General features: G+C 40.5%; 1 protein-coding gene across 1 annotated transcript in view; it reads right to left on the bottom strand.

Annotated features, from left to right (window-relative positions):
• Positions 1-21,260, bottom strand: part of LOC133249148 (sterile alpha motif domain-containing protein 1-like) — a 108,498-nt gene that overhangs the window by 16,239 nt on the left and 70,999 nt on the right. Inside the window, exon 4 of the mRNA XM_061419227.1 lies at positions 16,411-16,516. Within this exon, the coding sequence (XP_061275211.1) occupies positions 16,415-16,516 (102 nt within the window). The 3' untranslated portion in view covers positions 16,411-16,414. The remainder of the gene's footprint in view (positions 1-16,410; positions 16,517-21,260) is intronic.

Genomic DNA, 21,260 nt, shown 5'->3' on the forward strand with positions numbered 1-21,260 from the left:
TGACACGATCTTGTGGAGAGTGAGTTAGAACCATGTAGGAGAAGATCATTTTGTGAAAATGTGGGCTGCAGTCTAACAGTGCATCAGGGAATCATTCTAATCCAGTAGGTTACCACCAACAATTCTTAGTGGAATAGAACTGAAAAGAGCAAAATGAAAAGCACCAAGATAGATAGCAGACAGTGGAGCTAACAGTTACTGGTGAAACACCTTATGGACCTACCCACAGAATGTCTGATTCCATAGGTCTAAGATAAAGACCGAGATTTGCCACTTCTAAGAAATGTAAATCTGTGTGCGTGAGAGAAAGAGAGAGAACAGGATCACAGCATAAAACGTGTTTTTCTGTAGGTCACTGTCCATGTTTGAGAAACATTGCTCTATCTCATAGAAGAGTCAGGTCTAAGAGATACATTTTCATAATTTACCCCAAAGTACTCTGACATACATTATCTCAGAATATGTTAAAAATCTTCATCAGGCAGAGAAGAATACATGATATTACTGTCATCATAGAGTAAGAAGACCAGGACATTTAAACATAGATCTAAGGGACAGATCTTGGTTGAGGAGCCAAAAAGGCTTAACACAGGCATAAAGACAGACAGTAACTGATTCAAAATCAGAATCCAGATTCAAATCCAGTTAGATTGTAAATTCTTCACTACTTAAATGAATGCTTTCTAAGCCAATGGAAAACAAGGGTCTGTGCTTATCATAAGGGCTTTTAAAAAATTCTGTAAAGTTGTTTTTAATTTGTAAACAAAAAGTCTTGTTAATTCATACTGCTTTTAAACTACACATATTCAATGAAAACAGCAAGGACCTAAAGAAGCAGAAGAGATCAAGAAGAGGTAGCAAGAATACAAAGAAGAACTGTATAAAAAAGGTCTTAATTACCCGAATAGCCACAATGGTGTGATCACCCACCTAGAGCCAGACATCTTGGAGTGTGAAGTCAAGTGGGCCTTAGGAACCATTACTAAGAACAAAGCTACTGGAGGTGATGGAATTCCAGCTGAGCTATTTCTAATTCTAAAAGATAATGCTGTGAAAGTGCTGCACTCAATATGTCAGCAAATTTGGAAAACTCACTGGTGGCCACAGGACTGGAAAAGGTCAGTTTTCATTCCAGTCCCAAAGAAAGGCAATGCCAAAGAATGTTCAAACTACCAGACAATTGCACTCATTACTAGCAAAGTAGTGCTCAGAATCCTTCAAGCTAGGCTTCAACTGTAAGTGAACCAAAAACTTCCAGATGTTCAAGCTGGATTTAGAAAAGGCAGAGGAACCAGAGATCAAATTGCCAACATCTGTTGGATCATAGAAAAAGCATGGAAATTCCAAAAACATCCACCTCTGCTTCATTGACTATGCTAAAGATTTTGACTGTGTGGATTACAACAAACTGTAGAAAATTCTTAAACAGATGGGAATACCAGACCACCTTACCTGCCTCCTGAGAAACTCCTGTATACAACTCAAGAAGCAACAATTAGAACCAGACATGGAACAATGGACTAGTTCAAAATTGGGAAAGTAGTACATCAAGGCTGTATATTGTCACCTTGATTATTTAACTTCTATGCAGAGCACATCATGCAAAATGCTAGGCTGGATGAATCACAAGCCGAAATCAAGATGGCTGGGAGAAATATTAACAACCTCGGATATGCAGATGATACCACTCTAATAGGAGAAAGTGAAGAGGAGCTAAAGAGCCTCTTGATAAAGGTGAAACAGGAGGGTGAAAATGCTGGCTTAAAACTCAATGTTCAAAAAACTTAGATCATGACATCTGGTCCCATCACTCCATGACAAATAGAAGGGGAAAAAGTGAAACAGTAGCAGATTTTATTTTGGGGGGCCCCAAAATGATTACAGATAGTAACTGCAGCCATGAAATTAAAAGACACTTGCTCCTTGGAAGAAAAGCTATGACAAACCTAGACAGAGTATTAAAAAGCAGAGACATCACTTTGCCCACAAATGTCCATCTAGTCAAGGCTATGGTTTTTCCAGTAATCATGTATGGATGTGAGAGCTGGACCATAAAGAAGGCTGAGTACCAAAGAATTGATGCTTTTGAACTGTGGTGTTGGAGAAGACTCTTGAGAGTCCCTAGGACTGCAAGGAGATCAAAGCAGTCAATCCTAAAAGAAATCAAGACTGAATATCCATTGGAAGGACTGATGCTAAAGCTCCAATACTCTGGCCACCTGATGTGAAGAGCTGACTCATTGGAAAAGACCCTGATACTGGCATACCCTGATATTGAGGGTGGGAGGAGAAGGGGCCGACAGAGGACGAGATGGTTGGGTGGCATCACTGACTCAATGGACATGAGCTTGAGCAAACTCAGGGAGACACTGAAGGACAGGGGAGCCTGGTGTACTGTAGTTCATGGGGTTTCAAAGAGTTGGACATGACTTAGCAACTGAACAGTTCTATGAGAGTTGCCATGGTCCCAGAAAAGCAATAAGAATGATAAAATGCTGAAAATGATTAATGAATACAGAATGGATGATACTAGAAATCTTTATCTCATGATCCCAAAGGAAATAATAAGACGGCAATAATCATCAGTGGTTGGTGAAACCCTTCAGTACAGCAGGTACCAGGTGGACACCACCCAAGCACTGGAAATCTCAGCATCACTATCATTGGGTCAGACAGCACTTTTGCGCCTCATGGTTGATGCAACATGAGAGCATAGCACCATCTGTGAAGTAGTCTTGCCTTAAAAAAATAATAATAAATTGAACCTGAATGTAATCAAGGCTTTACATTTAATTGTGAATCCATAGGAAATATGGAGACTTATTGGAGAAGATAAATGCCAACAGGACGCACAATGAGCCAAATTTATCTTGAGGGCTAGTCAACAACAGTGGTACCAGGTTGGATCCTGGAGAGCTTGTTAAAACACAACTTGCTGGCCTACATTCCCAAAGTCTATTTCAGTAGGACTGAATGGGACTTGAAAAGAAATTTGCATTTCTCACATGTTTCCAGGAGATGCTGAAGCTGCTGGTCCACACTTTGAAAACTACTTGCTTACAGAACAAATAACTCACTATTAACCAGTCAGTGACATGAGAGATAGTGGTGATGTTACAGAATAAAATACATTTAAACCCAGTGCATTATATGGACTTTCTCTGGATCTTGATTTTTAAAAAAGCTGCAACTACAAAAAAAATTGTGGAACAACTGATGAAATCTAAAGATGGACTGAAGATAAGATTAAGTTAGTAAGTTACACTTAATTCTTTTAAGAATAATAGCATGATGATTAAAAACATTTTTAAAGTTAAAGATGTATGCTGAAATTTCTTTAGCTTTTGTTTTTTGATAAAATGGTAGGATTCCTAAGGGTGGATGAAACAAGATTATCAAAATATTGTTGAAACTTAATAGATATCTGGGGACTTATTATTAGACACTCTATGCATTGTTTGAAAATTTTCATGAGTTTTTAAAGGCCATTGTTTACACTGAACTTCTCCACTTTAAAAAATTACATTTTCCTCATCTAGAGGTCAGCCTTCCAGTGCCCTCAACACTGAAAAAATAAAAATCTAACAGTCAGAAATAAAGATAAATTACCTTTTATGCTCCAGAACTCACTGTAATGAAACTATACTTAAAGCCATGAAAAATCTTCAGATGTTATTCAGACTTAACTTACAGTTCTGCAAGAATTGGTTGGTCTAGTTTCTGATTCCACATTAGATAGTAAAAGAAGACTACCAAAAATAAGTATACAGTGACATCAGGAAAAGTCATAGCTCATAGTCTGACATTTATAGAACAAAAGGAAGGGTATAAGAAACAGACCCACAGACTTAGAGAATGATCTTATGGTTGCCAGGGGGGAAACAATGATAGGAAGAGATAGGGAGTTTGGGATCAACATGTACACACTGCTATATTTAAAATGGATAACCAACAAGGTCCTACTGTGTAACACAGGGAATTCTGTTCAATGTTATGTGGCAGGCTGGGTGGGGGTGGAGCTGGAGGGAGAATGGATACAAGTATAGGTAGGGCTAAGTCGCTTTGCTGTGCACCTAAAACTATCCCAAGATTGTTAGTTGGCTATACTCTAATATAAATTCTTTAAAAAAGCAAGAGAAGTATATAATGAGTTGAATCAACACATTATACACTGATAGAGCATTAACTAATTCATCAATAATAAAAATATGAGCATGTATTTATCAGTTACCATTCTAATTCCCTTACTTATATTAATGCTTTTATCCAAATGACAACCCATAGAAATTGGCAATGCTGTAATTTGCAGTTGACATATAAAGAAATTGAGCACAGAGAGGTTAGATAACTTGCCTAAAGTCACACAGCAGAGGACCTGTGCTCTTAACCACTTTCAGGTCCAGTTCATCAATAAAAGTTAAACACAAGACAATGGGTAAAGTTTAACACATATCTAGGTGAAATGAAATTATAAGAGACAACTTAGATATTTTCTTCTATTGAAATTTCTTTAAAGAGCTTTTAAGGTGTCTAAAGGGAAACAGATGGGGAAACAGTGTCAGACTTTATTTTTGGGGGCTCCAAAATCACTGCAGATGGTGACTGCAGCCATGAAATTAAAAGGCACTTACTCCTTGGAAAGAAAGTTGTGACCAACCTAGACAGCATATTCAAAAGCAGAGACATTACTTTGCCAACAAAGGTCCGTCTAGTCAAGGCTATCGTTTTGCCGGTGGTCATGTATGGATGTGAGAGTTGGACTGTGAAGAAAGCTGTGTGCCAAAGAATTGATGCTTTTGAACTGTGGTGTTGGAGAAGACTCTTGAGAGTCCCTTGGACTGCAAGGAGATCCAACCCATCCATTCTGAAGGAGATCAGTCCTGGGTGTTCTTTGGAAGGAATGATGCTAAAGCTGAAACTCCAGTACTTTGGCCACCTCATGCGAAGAGTTGACTCATTGGAAAAGACTCTGATGCTGGGAGGGATTGGGGGCAGGAGGAAAAGGGGCCGACAGAGGATGAGATGGCTGGATGGCATCACCAACTCATGGATGTGAGTTTGAGTGAACTCCAGGAGTTGGCGATGGACAGGGAGGCCTGGCATGCTGCAATTCATGGGGTTGCAAAGAGTCGGACATGACTGAGTGACTGAACTGAATTGAACTGAAAGGGATTAACTATATATTTGGAGGTCTTTCTGAAGAAACTATGATATGATAGTAAGATCATGGACTCTGAAGTTAGAGATACCTGGCTCAGATTGAGCTCCATCTTTAACTAGCTGTGGGATCTTAGGCAACTTACTTGACCTCTCTGCTCCTTAGATTTCTCAGCTTTTAGAGTGGAAGCAGTAATATACAATACTATCAAAGGCTCAAATGAGCTAATCACATATAATTAATTCATAGTGCTGCTTGATAAATGACTTGTTACTTTATAATAGACACAATTACTGAAATTACTAGAAGATGCATCATAGAATGATCCTAAATAAACTGCCCTTATCCAGAATTCAGCCAAGTTAGCAGAGATGAGAGGACTGGTAGAGGGCCTCTTCAAAAGGTGGTACATGAAAAGCCTACAGAAATGTCTTATCTCCAGGAAAGGGAAATCAAGACAGACGAGTTTGGTCATTATGGAAATGAGCCAGCATGGAAAGGAGGAGTGGATGTGCTCAGATTGAGAAGTGGGAAGGGGCTCAGAGCAAATGGAGCTGTGAACAGTGAAGGCCTGGGGACCTCAATAGTACAGGAGCTGGTGTCTCTATAGTGACCAGAGAGAGAAGCATTGGGCAGTCGGGAGTGGGAGGGTGGGAGAGAGGGACAATCTGCTGTGTCAACACACCTGACTTTGTCATCAGTCACCAGTAACCTTGGCATAAATGTCATCAGGCACTGGCTCTAGCATCATGGTCCATGGTGGGTACTGATGGTAGCTACTGCACATTTTAGACTTCAACAAGACAGAGTGCCTGATGAACTATGGACAGAGGTTCATGACATTGTACAGGCGACAGGGAGCAAGACCATCCCCAAGAAAAAGAAATGCAAAATAGCAAAATGGGTGTCTGGGGAGGCCTTACAAATAGCTGTGAAAAGAAGTGAAAAGCAAAGGAGAAAAGGAAAGATATACCCATTTGAATGCAGAGTTCCAAAGAATAGCAAGGAGAGATAAGAAAGCCTTCCTCAGTGATCAGTGCAAAGAAATAGAGGAAAACAATAGAATGGGAAAGACTAGAGATCTCTTCAAGAAAATTAGAGACACCAAGGGAACATTTCATGCAAAGATGGGCTCAATAAAGGACAGAAATGGTATGGACCTAACAGAAATAGAAGATATTAAGAAGAGGTGGCAAGAATACACAGAAGAACTGTACAAAAATGATCTTCACGACCCAGATAATCACGATGGTGTGATCACTCACACTCACCTAGAGCCAGACATCCTGGAATGTGAAGTCAAGTGGGCCTTAGGAAGCATCAGTATGAACAAAGCTAGTGGAGGTGATGGAATTCCAGTTGAGCTATTTCAAATCCTGAAAGATGATGCTGTGAAAGTGCTGCACTCAATATGTCAGCAAATTTGGAAAATTCAGCAGTGGCCATGGAAGAAGGCAATGGCAACCCACTCCAGTACTCCTGCCTGGAAAATCCCATGGGCAGAGGAGCCTGGTAGGCTACAGTCCATGGGGTTGCGAAGAGTTGGACACGACTGAAGCAACTTAGCAGCAGCAGCAGCAGCTGCGGCCACAGGACTGGAAAAGGTCAGTTTTCATTCCAATCCCCAAAAAAGGCAATACCAAAGAATGCTCAAACTACCACACAATTGCACTCATCTCACACGCTAGTAAAGTAATGCTCAAAATTCTCCAAGCCAGGCTTCAGCAATACGTGAACCGTGAACTTCCTGATGTTCAAGCTGGTTTTAGAAAAGGCAGAGGAACCAGAGATCAAATTGCCAACATCCACTGGATCATTGAAAAAGAAAGGGAGTTCCAGAAAAACATCTATTTCTGCTTTCTTGACTATGCCAAAGCCTTTGACTGTGTGGATCACAATAAAGTGTGGAAAATTCTGAAGGAGATGGGAATACCAGACTACCTGACCTGTCTCTTGAGAAACCTGTATGCAGGTCAGGAAGCAACAGTTAGAACTGGACATGGAAGAATAGACTGGTTCCAAATAGGAAAAGGAGTACATCAAGGCTGTATATTGTCACCCTGCTTATTTAACTTATATGCAGAGTACATCATGAGAAACGCTGGACTGGAAGAAGCACAAGCTGGAATCAAGATTGCTGGGAGAAATATCAATAACCTCAGATATGCAGATGACACCACCCTTATTGCAGAAAGTGAAAAAGAACTAAAGAGCCTCTTGATGAAAGTAAAAGAGGAGAGTGAAAAAGTTGGCTTAAAGCTCAGCATTCAGAAAACTAAGATCATGGCATCCGGTCCCATCACTTAATGGCAAATAGATGGGGAAACAGTGGAAACAGTGGCTGACTTTATTTTTCTGGACTCAAAATCACTGCAGATGGTGACTGCAGCCATGAAATTAAAAGATGCTTACTCCTTGGAAGGAAGGTTATGACCAACCTAGATAGCATATTCAAAAGCAGAGACATTACTTTGCCAACAAAGGTCCATCTAGTCAAGGCTATGGTTTTTCCAGTGGTCATGTATGGATGTGAGAGCTGGACTGTGAAGAAAACTGAGTGCCAAAGAATTGATGCTTTTGAACTGTGGTGTTAGAGAAGACTCTTGAGAGTCCCTTGGACTGCAAGGAGATCCAACCAGTCCATCCTAAAGGAGATCAGTCCTGAGTGTTCATTAGAAGGACTGATTCTGAAGCTGAAACTCCAGTACTTTGGCCACCTGATGCAAAGCGCTGACTTATTTGAAAAGATCCTGATGCTGAGAAAGATTGAAGGCAGGAAGAGAAGGGGACGACAGAGAATGAGATGGTTGGATGGCATCACCGACTCAAAGACATGGGTTTGGGTGGACTCCGGGAGTTGGTGATGGACAGGGAGGCCTGGCGTGCTGCGGTTCATGGGGTCGCAAAGAGTCAGACATATCTGAGCGACTGAACTGGACTGAACCCAGCGCTACTTTTGGCCACTGCTTCTGAAGACACTGCCTTAGACATGGAAAGCTTTACAAAGGTAAAATGGCAGAGCAACAACATCGAGACCACGAGCCACCAGAGAGCACCTGAAATTCCCTCAACACCTCCCAGAACCCTTCTGGAGGAATTCCAGGCATTCTGAGCTCCATGGAGGATAGACGCAAAGTCAATAAATCCTATATTGTGGTCATGATTTTGGTCCTAGTTTATCCAACTGTTAGAGCCTACAAATTATGCATGACATAAATACTTTCATGTGTAACTCAATATTTTCCATCAGAAAAGAGGTGATATTTCAATATTCCTTTTTATTAAAACCATTTTAATGTATTTTAAAATATTGGGTCCATTTCCTACCATCTAAGGAGAGAAACTATTATGTAAGATATCAGAAGTATTTTTTAAATTGAAGTATAGTTGATTTAGAATATTGCAGTATTTTCAGGTACAGCGTAGAAATTCAGGAGTTTTTTGCAGAGTGAAGTGAGGTGAGGTAAGTGTTAGTTGCTCAGTCATGTCCAACTCTTTGCAAGCCCATAAACTATAACCCACCAGGCTTCTCTGTCCATAGGCTTCTCCAGGCAAGAATACTGGAATGCCCTGCCATTCCCTTCTCCAGAGGATCTTACTGTATATCCATTTTATTTATAATGCTTCTTATCTGTTAATCTGATACTCCTAATTAGTCTCTTTCCCCTTGGGAAACCCTAAGTTTGTTTTCTATATCTGTGAGTCTGTTTCTGTTTTGTGTATAGATTCATTGTTTTTTAAGGTTCCACATAAAAGTGATATTCTCTATGTTCATCCATGTAGCTGCAAATGGCAATATTTCATTTTTTGTAGCTGAGTAATATTCCATTATATATATACACATCTAGACCAAATACATATATATATACACACACACACCGTATCTTCTTAAGCCAGTTGGTTGTTGATGGATACTCAGGTTGTTGTCTTGTCTTGGCTATTGTAAATAGTGCTGCTGTGAACACTGGGGTGCATATATCTTTTCAAATTGGAGTTTTTAGAAGGATTCATAAATGTGAAATTCCAGTTACAGATTAGACATATACTCTAGGGGGGCACTTGTAAGTTATAGTAGGCCTTCATGAGCCCAGGCATTAATAACACTGCTCTTGGGAATTCACTGGTGGTCTGTGGCTAGGACTCTGCACTTTCAGCACTGAGGGCACAGGTTTGGTCCCTGATTGGGGAACTAGGAACCTACAAGCCCCACAGTGCAGCCAAAAAACAAACCAACAAAATAAAACCCTGCCCGTCATTAAAATAGTTAACACCTAATGAGCCCAGCTTTCTTCTCTTCAGTTCTTGGGCCCATGGTGCACATGCCAGGCTTCCTCCTAGGCCCGTCTGCTCTGTCCTTAATTCAAAAAAGAAACTTTGCTTGGAACTGTGGGCCAGCAGTACATGCACGGGCGATTCAGCTTCTTTTGTAAGGCTTTCAAAGCAGCACTGAAAGGCCTCAGCAGGATCTACACACACACAGGCAGCTCTGAAAGAACCCTTAGACACACAGACCTGGGTTGACCCCTGCAAGGCAACAGGAGGAACAGTGAGAGCCTGCTGTGGGCCAGGCATTGTACAATGTGTCCAGGCCAGGACAAGGACCAGCTAGCCGGACAGTGGCTGTCAGCACCAGGCTTCATACGCACGAAAAATTGCTAGAATCCATATTTTAAAGTAAGGAGTCAGATATCAAATCTGAGCATGGGACTTTTTCTATGTTAACATAAATTAATGTCATTTCTACTGACATAATGCCCTCAATATTTGCTAACTTGATAGGATATTTACTACGGTGTTATTTACAAAAGTAAAAAACAAACTAGAAGAATCTAAATACTCATCACCAGGAAAGTGGTGAAGAAAATGTTTAATATTCTTATGATGGGATGTTTGGCTAGACATAGAAATGGCCTAGATCTAAATTTATCAACATAGAGGCATCACGAAAAAAAAGCATAAAAAGAGTAGAATATGCCTCCTATATAATTTATTTAAGTTTTAAAATAAAATGCCCATAAATATCATGTATGTATAAAATATAAAAATAGATTATATTTATACATATAAAATATAAAAATAGACTGAAAGACTATATAATATGTGAAGACTTATAGTTTGTGCTCCTTGGGAAGGAAGAAGAAAATCCTCTTGGATCTGCAGATCAAGGGAGAATTCAATTTTATCTGCTATATTTTATTTATTTTATTTTAAAAATGTCTGTTGGAAACGGAGTCTGTAAGACTAAAGGCAAAAGGAGCTACACTTAAGAATGGTATTTATTTCAATAAGACCATTTCCTACAAGGATGGAGGCTTGTAATCCTGATACTGCTGTCATGTATATTGGAATTGAACTAAGTAAATGAATGGCAGATGGTGGGATCCAGATTTCTTACAGTTGGAGTCAAAATGTAAAGATCAGCAAGAGGAGGTACCTAGAATGATCCATGTGGTAAGAAGTTAGAGTTGAAGATATTAGTTATGAAGTTGATGGAGAGCTCACATTTAACATAATTTAAGTGTATGACTAACAACTCAATATGGAGCACAGATGGTTACCTATGGAAATATTTTTTGATATGTGTATATACACAGGTTAGTATACACACATATCCGGAGAAGGCAATGGCACCCCACTCCAGTACTTTTGCCTAGAAAATCCCATGGATGGAGGAGCCTGGTAGGCTGCAGTCCATGGGGTTGCGAAGAGTCGGACACAACTGAGCAACTTCACTTTCACTTTTCACTTTCATGCACTGGAGAAGGAAATGGCAACCCACTCCAGTGTTCTTGCCTGGAGAATCCCAGGGACGGGGGAGCCTGGTGGGCTGCCGTCTATGGGGTCACACAGAGTCGGACACAACTGAAGCGACTAAGCAGTAGCAGCAGCATACACATATATCATTCTGAGAGGGCCTAAAATAAATGAACTGCAGTAATAACAAACACATGTTGCACCCAGATCTTGGTTTCCAATTCCATTCTCCAATAAAAAGAACAGGAGCTCTTTGGAGAAACATATTCTGAGACTGGAGCAGGAAATACACAAGATAAGCCTGGAGCATCTTATGCCAGAAAATAAGTAGTTCTTAGAAAATAAAAATTGCCACAATCTTGGTGGTACGTTAAAGGGACCCAGAAGTCAAGTGAAAGAACTTCCAATGGCCAAAGCTGGAATAATTTGAGCAACAAAATAAGGTAACATTGGATTATAACCCAAAATATAAAATAGCCACAAGTCCCTACTGACATAAAAATGTAATTGGAAGACCTCCCTGCTGGTGCAGTGGATAAGAATCTGCCGGCCAACGCAGGGGACATGGGATCAATCCCTGGTCCAGGAAGATTCCATATACTGCAGAGCAACTAAGCCTATGCACCACAACTACTGAGCCCGAGCATACAACTGCTGAAGCCTGCACACTCTAGGGCTCTCGAGCCACAACTAATGAGCCCCTGTGCTGCAAACTGCTGAAGCCTGCTCACCCTAGAGCCTGTGCTCCATAACAAGAGAAGCCACTGCAATGAGAAGCCCACACACCATAACTAGAGAGGAGCCCCCAGGCACTGCAACTAGAGAGAGCCTGTGTGTAGCAGCAAAGACCGAGCACAGCCACTAATAAATAAAAAAGTAAAGCAGTGTGTACATTTCAAAAATAACTTTTTTTAATTGGAAAAATTAATAAATTCTGTGCACAAGTCTAAGTTAGGTAGATTATGTAAATTATGTAGATACTTCACCCTAAAGGAGGGGAGTACAACTCCCACCCCTTGAGAGGGGGCTACACATAGTGACTTCCTTCCAGAGAGTACACTATGATATTGGGCCTGGGGGGCAATTTTACAGTAGAGAAACCCAGCCAACACTACTTCAGTCAGGTGACCAAGGTTACTATTCATATGAGCCTAAGTACCATTTTTATGAGGAAAATTCTTCCCAGAACCCATAATTCAAGTCTAATAATGAGAAAAACATCAAGTAAATTCCAGTAGTGGGCATCCTGCAAAATATGTGACTCCCTTGATTATTTAGAGGAATATTAATCAAAAATAAAACCTAAGGAAATGGCCATGAGTTTGAGCAAATTCCAGGAAGATGGTGAAGACAGGGAAGCCTGTCGTGCTACAGTCCATCGGGTCGCAGAGTCACACACAACTTAGTGACCGAACAACAACAAGAAAGGGTCACATTCGGCAGGAGCCTAAGGAGGTGGTAAAGAATCCGCCTGCAGTGCAGGAGACCTGGGTTCCATCACTGGGTTGGGAAGATGCCCTGGAGAAGGGAAAGGCTACCCACTCCAGTATTATGCCCTAGAGAATTCCATGGACTGTATAATCAGTCCTTGGGGTCACAAAGAGTTGGACACGACTGAGCAACTTTCACTTTCAAGGAGAAATGACAGCTAAAAGTAATATGACATCCTGGAACAAGAAAAATATTAAGTAAAAACTAAAGAAATCTGACTTGGACTGCAAGGAAATCCAATCAGTCCATTCTAAAGGAGATCAGCCCTGGGAGTTCTTTGGAAGGAATGATGCTAAAGCTGAAACTCCAGTACTTTGGCCACCTCATGCGAAGAATTGACTCATTGGAAAAGACTCTGATGCTGGGAGGGATTGGGGGCAGGAGGAAAAGGGGCCAACAGAGGATGAGATGGCTGGATGGCATCACCGACTCGATGGACATGAGTTTGAGTGAATTCTGGGAGTTGGTGATGGACAGGGAGGCCCAGTGTGCTGCAATTCATGGGGTCACAAAGAGTCAGACACGACTGAGCAACTGAACTGAGCTGAACTGAAAGAAATCTGATGAGAGAAGTGAGAGTTGGACCATAAAGAAGTCTGGGCACCAAAGAATTGATGCTTTTGAACTGTGGTGCTGGAGAAGACTCTTGAGAGTCCGTTGGACTGGGAAGAGATCAAACCAGTCAATTCTAAACCAAATCAACTCTGAATATTCACTCGAAGAACTGATGCTTAAGCTCCAATACTTTGGCCACCTGATGTGGAGAGCTGACTCGTGGGAAAAGACCCTGATGCTGGGAAAGATTGAGGGCAGGTTGGAGAAGTGGGTGTCAGAGGATGAGATAGCTGGATGGCATCATTGACTCAATGGATAGGAGTTTGAGCAAACTCAGGGAGATAGTGAAGGACAGGAAAGCCTGGTGTGCTGCAGTTCATGGGGTCGCAAATAGTCGGACATGACGTAGTGACTAATCAACAAGGAAATCTGAATAAACTGTGTTTTAACTCATAAAATGTGCCAATATTGGTTCCATAATTATAGCAAATGTACCATACAATAGGAGATGTTAAAAATAGGGGAAATTGGGGGAGAAGGGTGATATGCGGGAACTTCAGTACTCTCTGCTTAAGTTTTCTATAAGTCTAAAACTTCTAAAAAAGAGTCTGCTAATTTTCTAAAAATCACTTGAAAATATGACCAAATGTTGAATTTTCAAGCCAGGCTGTAGGGGCAATTATTTTACGCTTTGTATGTTTCTCTATTTATCAATTTCTCAGAGTTAGAATATAAAAACTTAAGCAGAATTCTGTCTCCCCCATTATGTAAATTAGTAATATGGTGGGTGATTTTACTGTTTTGTTTATATTAACACTGATTTTAAAAATTGATAAATTAAGTCTCTTATGGAATAATGCAAAGATATAAGCTAAAAATTGCTGAACTTCTTTGTACACAAATCTTTATATATATAGTAAGATGGATTTCTAAAAGTGGAATTTTATACCTACTGCCAAATTACATTCTCAGCAAAGTTCTACCTACTTTTACTGGCACTCTTTGTCTTGAGTGCCCATTTGCTTATTGCCTGGACACCACTAAGTATTATTTTTTCTGTTTGATAAGCAAAAAGATCTGATCATATGTGTTTTCATTTGCCATCCTCTGAGTATTAATAGAGTTAAGTATTATTACTATCTTTCATGCTTACTGGCATTGGTTCTTCTGCTCCTAAGAACCTGTCGATGTGTTTGTCCATTTTCCCATTGCTATATAAGAACTCTGTACAAAAATTCTGAATATTACCATTCTCTCCTCTCTGCTCTTTTATGACACCATTCTACTCTTCCACCTCCTGCTTCAGTTCCCACTCAAAGGTTGGTGATCCTCAACCTTGTGCTCTTTTCACTCTAATTCCTTCTTGAACTATTTAATGCATACAGATCTCTGACTGCTGTCCCAGAAGGAAAGCCCAAAAGGAGTGGGAGACCGTGATGGTCTTGTTAGTATCACCAACCTTCCTGCCTTCCCTGGGAATAAGGGGGCTCCAAGGATGTTCATTGCTCAAACTGGGATGTGCTGTGCTTAGTCACTCAACTGTGTCTGACTCTTTGCAACTCCATGAACCATAGCCCACCAGGCTCCTCTGTCCATGGAATTCTCCAGGCAAGAATACTGGAGTTGGTTGCCATGCCCTCCTCCGGGGGATCTTCCCAACTCAGGCATTGAAGCCAGGTCTCCCGCATTGCAGGTGGATTCTTTACCATCTGAGCCACCAGGGAAGCTCCTCAAACTGGGATAATCCTGAGCAAACCGAAATGATGAGTCACCCTGTGAGTCAAGTGCCCAATAAATATTTGTTGAATGAATACATGATTTCCAGGATTACGTTTCCAGCCAAATTGCTCTTTTGACTTTATAGATCCATTTCTAATCGCTTCATAGACAGTACCACTTAAATAATAGCATCTCACATCTAATATGTCCAAACTCTCTCCCCACTGAAGTGAAAGTCACTCAGTCGTTGTCCAACTGTTTGTGACCCCATGGGCTATACAGTCCATGGGATTCTCCAGGCCAGAATACTGGAGTGGGTAGCCTTTCCCTTACTCCAGAGGATCTTTCCAATCCAGGGATTGAACACAAGTCTCCCACATTACAGGCAGATTCTTTGCCAGCTGAGCTACAAGAGAAGCCCAAGAATACTGGAGTGGGTAGCCTATCCCTTCTCCAGCGGATCTTCCCAACCCAGGAATTGAACCAGAGTCTCCTGAATTGCAGGCGGATTCTTTACCCACTACCCCCTGTAAAAAACAAGCAAGCAAAACAACAACAATAAAACCCTGCTCTTCTGTATTCACATTCTCAATGAATTCTTTCTCTAGCATTTTAGAATCCGAGTAATCTTTACACAGTTCTTGGTTTTATAAGGCAACTGTTTGCAGTTAGGGTTGTAACCTGAACTTTGAACTGATTTAAATTAGCTACAAATTCCAACATGGTATTATTGCCCAACCCTTTTTACCCTTTTGGCTGTTTCCTCTGCTCCAATGTATTTTAGGAATTGTCAACTTAAATAAAAGGGTAAAATAAGGCAAGCTTGAAATTACAAAAAGCTGAGTTTATTCAGGAGTAGGAGAAGAACTGCAATTTGAAATATGCAAACTGTAGCGAGTCTGATGAGCCTTTGAGGGAGGCTGTCTTTATGGGCAGGAAATGTAAAGAGGGGAGAGTTCAGGGAGAGTCTGTTAAAGTCAAACATAAACAGAAGCCAACTTTAAAAATTCCTCAAGCAGATAAAACCAGTCCAGTCATACAAACAAAGCTCAACTCAGCTTATTTTGTGAGACCAACCCCACCCCGGTCACTTCTTGCTCATGCTTCTGGAAACCATCAGCCTAATTTTCCGAGGTTAATGTGAGACAATCCCTGATTAATTTAAGAAAATTCCAATATTATCAGTTCTCTGTAAATCAGGATTTTACAAGAAATCAGTCTCTCAGACCTTAAGATTTGCTTTCCTAAGAATATATATCCTCTAGTTCCATTTTAGACTGAATTTTTTTCACAGAATAATGTGTTATTTTTCAGGTAATGAAACTTTGTTACAGAGAAAAGCACATGGCACTAACTAAAGGGTAGCAGAATTACATGGATATAAGTAAATATTATTTGTATCAGTTAAGTTCAGTGATGGGTTTCAATGTATAAATTTAATAACCATAGTTAAACTATGAATATAAATTTTAAGAAAAAAAGGTAAATTATAATTTTATAGGAGATGAGACTCTCGAAAAAACTAAATCATAGCATTAACTTAGCTATTCTGTTAGGTAAATCACTTAATCTACAGCTTTGCCCTCTCAATACATTTTAGGATGAATTGCCAATGATACCAAATATTGTGTTAACAAAAACTGCTTCATTTTTTTTCATCTTTATGCTTATATTAGCTCAGACTTCCATAACAAAATACCAGAGAAGGGGTGGCTTAAACAACAGAAACTTACTTTCTCACAGTTCTGGAATTTGGAAGTCTGGATCAAGGTACAGCATGGCGGGGCTGTGATGATAAAGCTCTCCTTGGCTTGAAGATGGCTGCCTCCTCTTGTGTTCCTGTTTGACCAAAAAAAGGGGTTTTAGTGTTACTACCTTGTCTTAGAAGGGCACCAGAGTGGATTAAGGCTCTACCTTTATGACCTCACATAACCTTAATTACCTCCTTAAAGACCCTATCTCATTCACATGGAAGGTTAGGTCTTCAATTTTTTTTTTTAGTTTATGTTTTGCATGTGGGTTGTCAGCTCCCCCTAAGCCTGCCTGTGTTCTCTGTAAAGTTAATTCCACACATCTGTTGCTGTTCTAGACACTGACACAGTTAACCCAGGTTCATTCTTTTAAGCCTCTTTTTCCCCACCCTGAAGAGTGGAGGAGTTTGTTCTTGTCTCCCCATGTAATGTCTCACCTTCACACCACCTGTAAACAACCATTTACCCATTTTTTCCTCCTTTCTATCTTCTGTTTGTCTTTCTTTAATCAAGAGACATTTCTTTCCCTTCTCATCTATCCAGGTGTATATTTCTATTCAGTTCAGTTCAGTCGCTCAGTCATGTCCGACTCTGTGACTCCAAGAATCGCAGCACACCAGGCCTCCCTGTCCATCACCAACTCCCAGAGTTCACCCAGACTCATGTCCATTGAGTCAGTGATGCCATCCAGCCATCTCATCCTCTGTCATCCCCTTCTCCTCCTGCCCCCAATCCCTCCCAGCATCAGAGTCTTTTCCAATGAGTCAACTCTTCGCATGAGGTGCCCAAAGTACTGGAGTTTCAGCTTCAGCATCATTCCCTCCAAAGAAATCCCAGGGCTGATCTCCTTCAGAATGGTTGGATCTCCTTGCAGTCCAAGGGACTCTCAAGAGTCTTCTCTAACACCACAGTTCAAAAGCATCAATTCTTCAGCACTCAGCCTTCTTCAACAGTCCAACTCTCACATCCATACATGATGACAGGAAAAACCATAGCCTTGACTAGATGGACCTTTGTTGGCAAAGTACTGGCTCTACTTTTCAATATGCTATCTAGGTTGGTCATAACTTTCCTTCCAAGGAGTAAGCGTCTTTTAATTTCATGGCTGCAGTCACCATCTGCAGTGATTTTCAAGCCCAAAAAAATAAAGTCTGACACTCTTTCCACTGTTTCCCCATCTATTGCCTATGAAGTGATGGGACCAGATGCCATGATCTTCGTTTTCTGAATGTTGAGCTTTAAGCCAACTTTTTCACTCTCTTCTTTCACTTTCATCAAGAGACTTTTTAGTTCCTCTTCACTTTCTGCCATAAGGGTGGTGTTTATCTGCATATCTGAGGTTATTGATATTTCTCCCAGCAATCTTCATTCCAGCTTGTGCTTCTTCCAGTCCAGCGTTTCTCATGATGTACTCTGCATATAAGTTAAATAAGCAGGGTGACAATATACAGCCTCAACGTACTCCTTTTCCTATTTGGAACCAGTCTATTCTTCCATGTCCAGTTCTAACTGTTGCTTCCTGACCAGCATACAAATTTCTCAAGAGGTAGATCAGGTGGTCTGGTATTCCCATCTCTTTCAGAATTTCCCACAGTTTATTGTGATCCACACAGTCAAAGGCTTTGGCATAGTCAATAAAGCAGAAATAGATGTTTTTCTGGAACTCTCTTGCTTTTTTCATGATCCAGCGGATGTTGGCAATTTGATCTCTGGTTCCTCTGCATTTTCTAAAACCAGCTTGAACATCAGGAAGTTCACAGTTCACATATTGCTAAAGCCTGGCTTGGAGAATTGTGAGCATTACTTTACTAGCGTGTGAGATGAGTGCAATTGTGCAGTAGTTTGAGCATTCTTTGACATTGCCTTTCTTTGGGATTGGAATGAAAACTGACCTTTTCCAGTCCTGTGGCCACTGCTGAGTTTTCCAAATTTGCTGGCATATTGAGTGCAGCACCTTCACAGCATCATCTTTCAGGATATGAAAGAGCTCAACTGGAATTCCATCACCTCCACTAGCTTTGTTCGTAGTGATGCTTTCTAAGGCCCACTTGACTTCACATTCCAGGATGTCTGGCTCTAGGTCAGTAATCACACCATCGTGATTATCTGGGTCATGAAGATCTTTTTTGCACAGTTCTTCTGTGTATTCTTTCCACCTCTTCTTAATATCTTCTGCTTCTGTTAGGTCCATACCATTTCTGTCCTTTATCGAGCCCATCTTTGCATGAAATATTCCCTTGGTATCTCTAATTTTCTTGAAGAGATCTCGAGTCTTTCCCATTCTGTTGTTTTCCTCTATTTCTTTGCATCGATCACTGAGGAAGGCTTTCTTATCTCTTCTTGCTATTCTTTGGAACTCTGCATTCAGATGCTGATATCTTTTCTTTGCTCCTTTGCTTTTCGCTTCTCTTCTTTTCACAGCTATTTGTAAGGCCTCCCCAGACAGCCATTTTGCTTTTTTGCATTTCTTTTTCATGGGGATGGTCTTGCTCCCTGTCTCCTGTACATTGTCACGAACCTCATTCCATAGTTCATCAGGCACTGTATCTATCAGATCCAGGCCCTTAAATCTATTTCTCACTTCCACTGTATAATCATAAGGGATTTGATTTAGGTCATACCTATATGGTCTAGTGGTTTTCACTACTTTCTTCAATTTAAGTCTGAATTTGGCAATAAGGAGTTCATGATCTGAGCCACAGTCAGCTGCTGGTCTTGTTTTTGCTGTATGTATGTTTGAGTGCACTGAGTATGTATGTTTCTCTATAAACTGTTTAAAGTAATGGTGTCTTAAATATTGCCAAGTATTTACATTTCACAGAGCACTTTTACCTGGAGTAACTATTCGATTCACAAAAGAAACCAGAGCAGATATATGACCAAAGGTAAAACTTTATCTCTACTTACAGATGTAAAAGCTGAGACCCAAGGAGGTTCAGTGACTTTCTAAGGTTACTCCTAACATTTTGCCTTTTTCTAACCTCAAAATATATTTTTTGCATGCATTAATGTCTCTGTGTCTATATATCCTATTTCAGAAACTCTTGTTTGTGGGTCATGAAACACAGACTCACTGTGAGAATGGATATTTTTTCCCCAGAAAGATACAAGATGTAAATAGTCATTATACACTGACAGTTTCATCATGGGTATCTGGATAATTGAATGACATGAAAAATGCTAAACATTATGTGCTAAGTATATCTGCTAACATCCAATCTTGGCAACCATGAATACAAGAGTGTATCTCTAATGACTGAGAGATGAACAGTTATCTAAAGGTATTACCCTTTTGTCTGTTGATGCTAAACATATCTTTCTTAAAGATCTTATCTAGATCATCCTTAGTATGGACATTATGTAGTCCTAAGAAATAATGTTTTAGTTATTTGTCATTATTAGTTCCAATTCATCCCCTGTATTAGTCACAGTTCTCCAGAAAAAACAGAACCAATAGGAGATTATAATATAAAGAGGTATATATATATTTATGATTATAAGAAATTAGCTCATATGATCATGGAGGCCAGAAGCTTCCATGATCTTCCCTCTGCAAGCTAGAGCCTCAGGAAACCAGTTGTGTAGTTTCAACCTGAGTCCAAAAACCTGAGACCCACCAATGCCTGTGATAGAAGTCCCAGTCCAAGTGCTGGAAAAGACCAATGCCCCAGCTCAACACAGTCAAACAGAAAAGGACTTTTTCCTTCTTCCATCTTTTTATTCTATTCAGGCCCTCAATGAACTGGATGATGTCCACTCATACTCAAGAAGGCAGTCTATTAACACTTCACTCAGTCTGCTGATCCAAATGCTAATCTCATCCAGAAACACCCTCACAGACACACCCCAAATAATGTTCCGCCAAATATCTGGGCACCCCATGGTCAAGATGATACATAAAACCAAGCATCATATCCCCCTTTCTCCAGTTTCTTTCATTCCCTGTGACACAGGACACAAAGTATGAGTAATCGAGTTGCAATCCACTGCTAACTAAGTTATCTTATGTTTATTTAGAAAATCTTAAGTCAGTTGTGAAGGTGTTTCTTGACTTTGGAAAAACATTGAGAAAATAGCATCAAGTGTGTGAAGCAGGTTCAGATGATTCTTGGAATTGTTTATTTATCTCATTCAGCAACAGAGGACTGACTATAAATGTTGGCTGTGAGCTCCAAGGACTACATCACAATCATCTTTGTCTCTCCACCCAATGGCAGATAAATCGAATGCAACACCCAAGGCCATAACACTGAACATCCTGCAGTCCTTGTGAACAGTGGCCCCTGGAAGTGTGCAGTGCATGCTTGCACAGACATGTGTAATGGCCTGACTAAAACAGTCATCACAAGGATGTAAGCCATCTGCAGGTACTCTTAGGAGGGAGCACAGCACCATATAACTTGATGAAGTAGAAAGAATGAGATTACTGAAAGCCCTATATTCAAGCGTTAGTATCTCCACATCTTCTTAGAGAGGTGGTTTGGACAAGCCAGGTGAGGTCTGTAAGCTTTGGTGTCCTCTGCTGCAACTCCCTATTTCACAGAATCATGAACATTAAATGAAATCAAGTACAACAGCAAATTGTATGTATTAATGTGAATTTTATCCCTTCTACAGGGGATCTTCCCGACACAGGAATTGAACCAGGGTCTCCTGCATTTCAGCAGATTCTTTACCAGCTGAACTACCAGGAAAGCCCCTTAAGAAATAATAGAGAAGCTTAAAGAAAGGAAGGAATAGTTCCACCTACCTTGCATTAGTGACTGGGTTGAAGGGAATGGGGCATTTGAAGAGTATGTACTTTGGTTTGTTATGGCATCAATGGGGGGAGG

Source organism: Bos javanicus, chromosome 6 (genome assembly GCF_032452875.1).
Source record: "Bos javanicus breed banteng chromosome 6, ARS-OSU_banteng_1.0, whole genome shotgun sequence".
NCBI classification, from domain to species: Eukaryota; Metazoa; Chordata; class Mammalia; order Artiodactyla; family Bovidae; genus Bos; species Bos javanicus.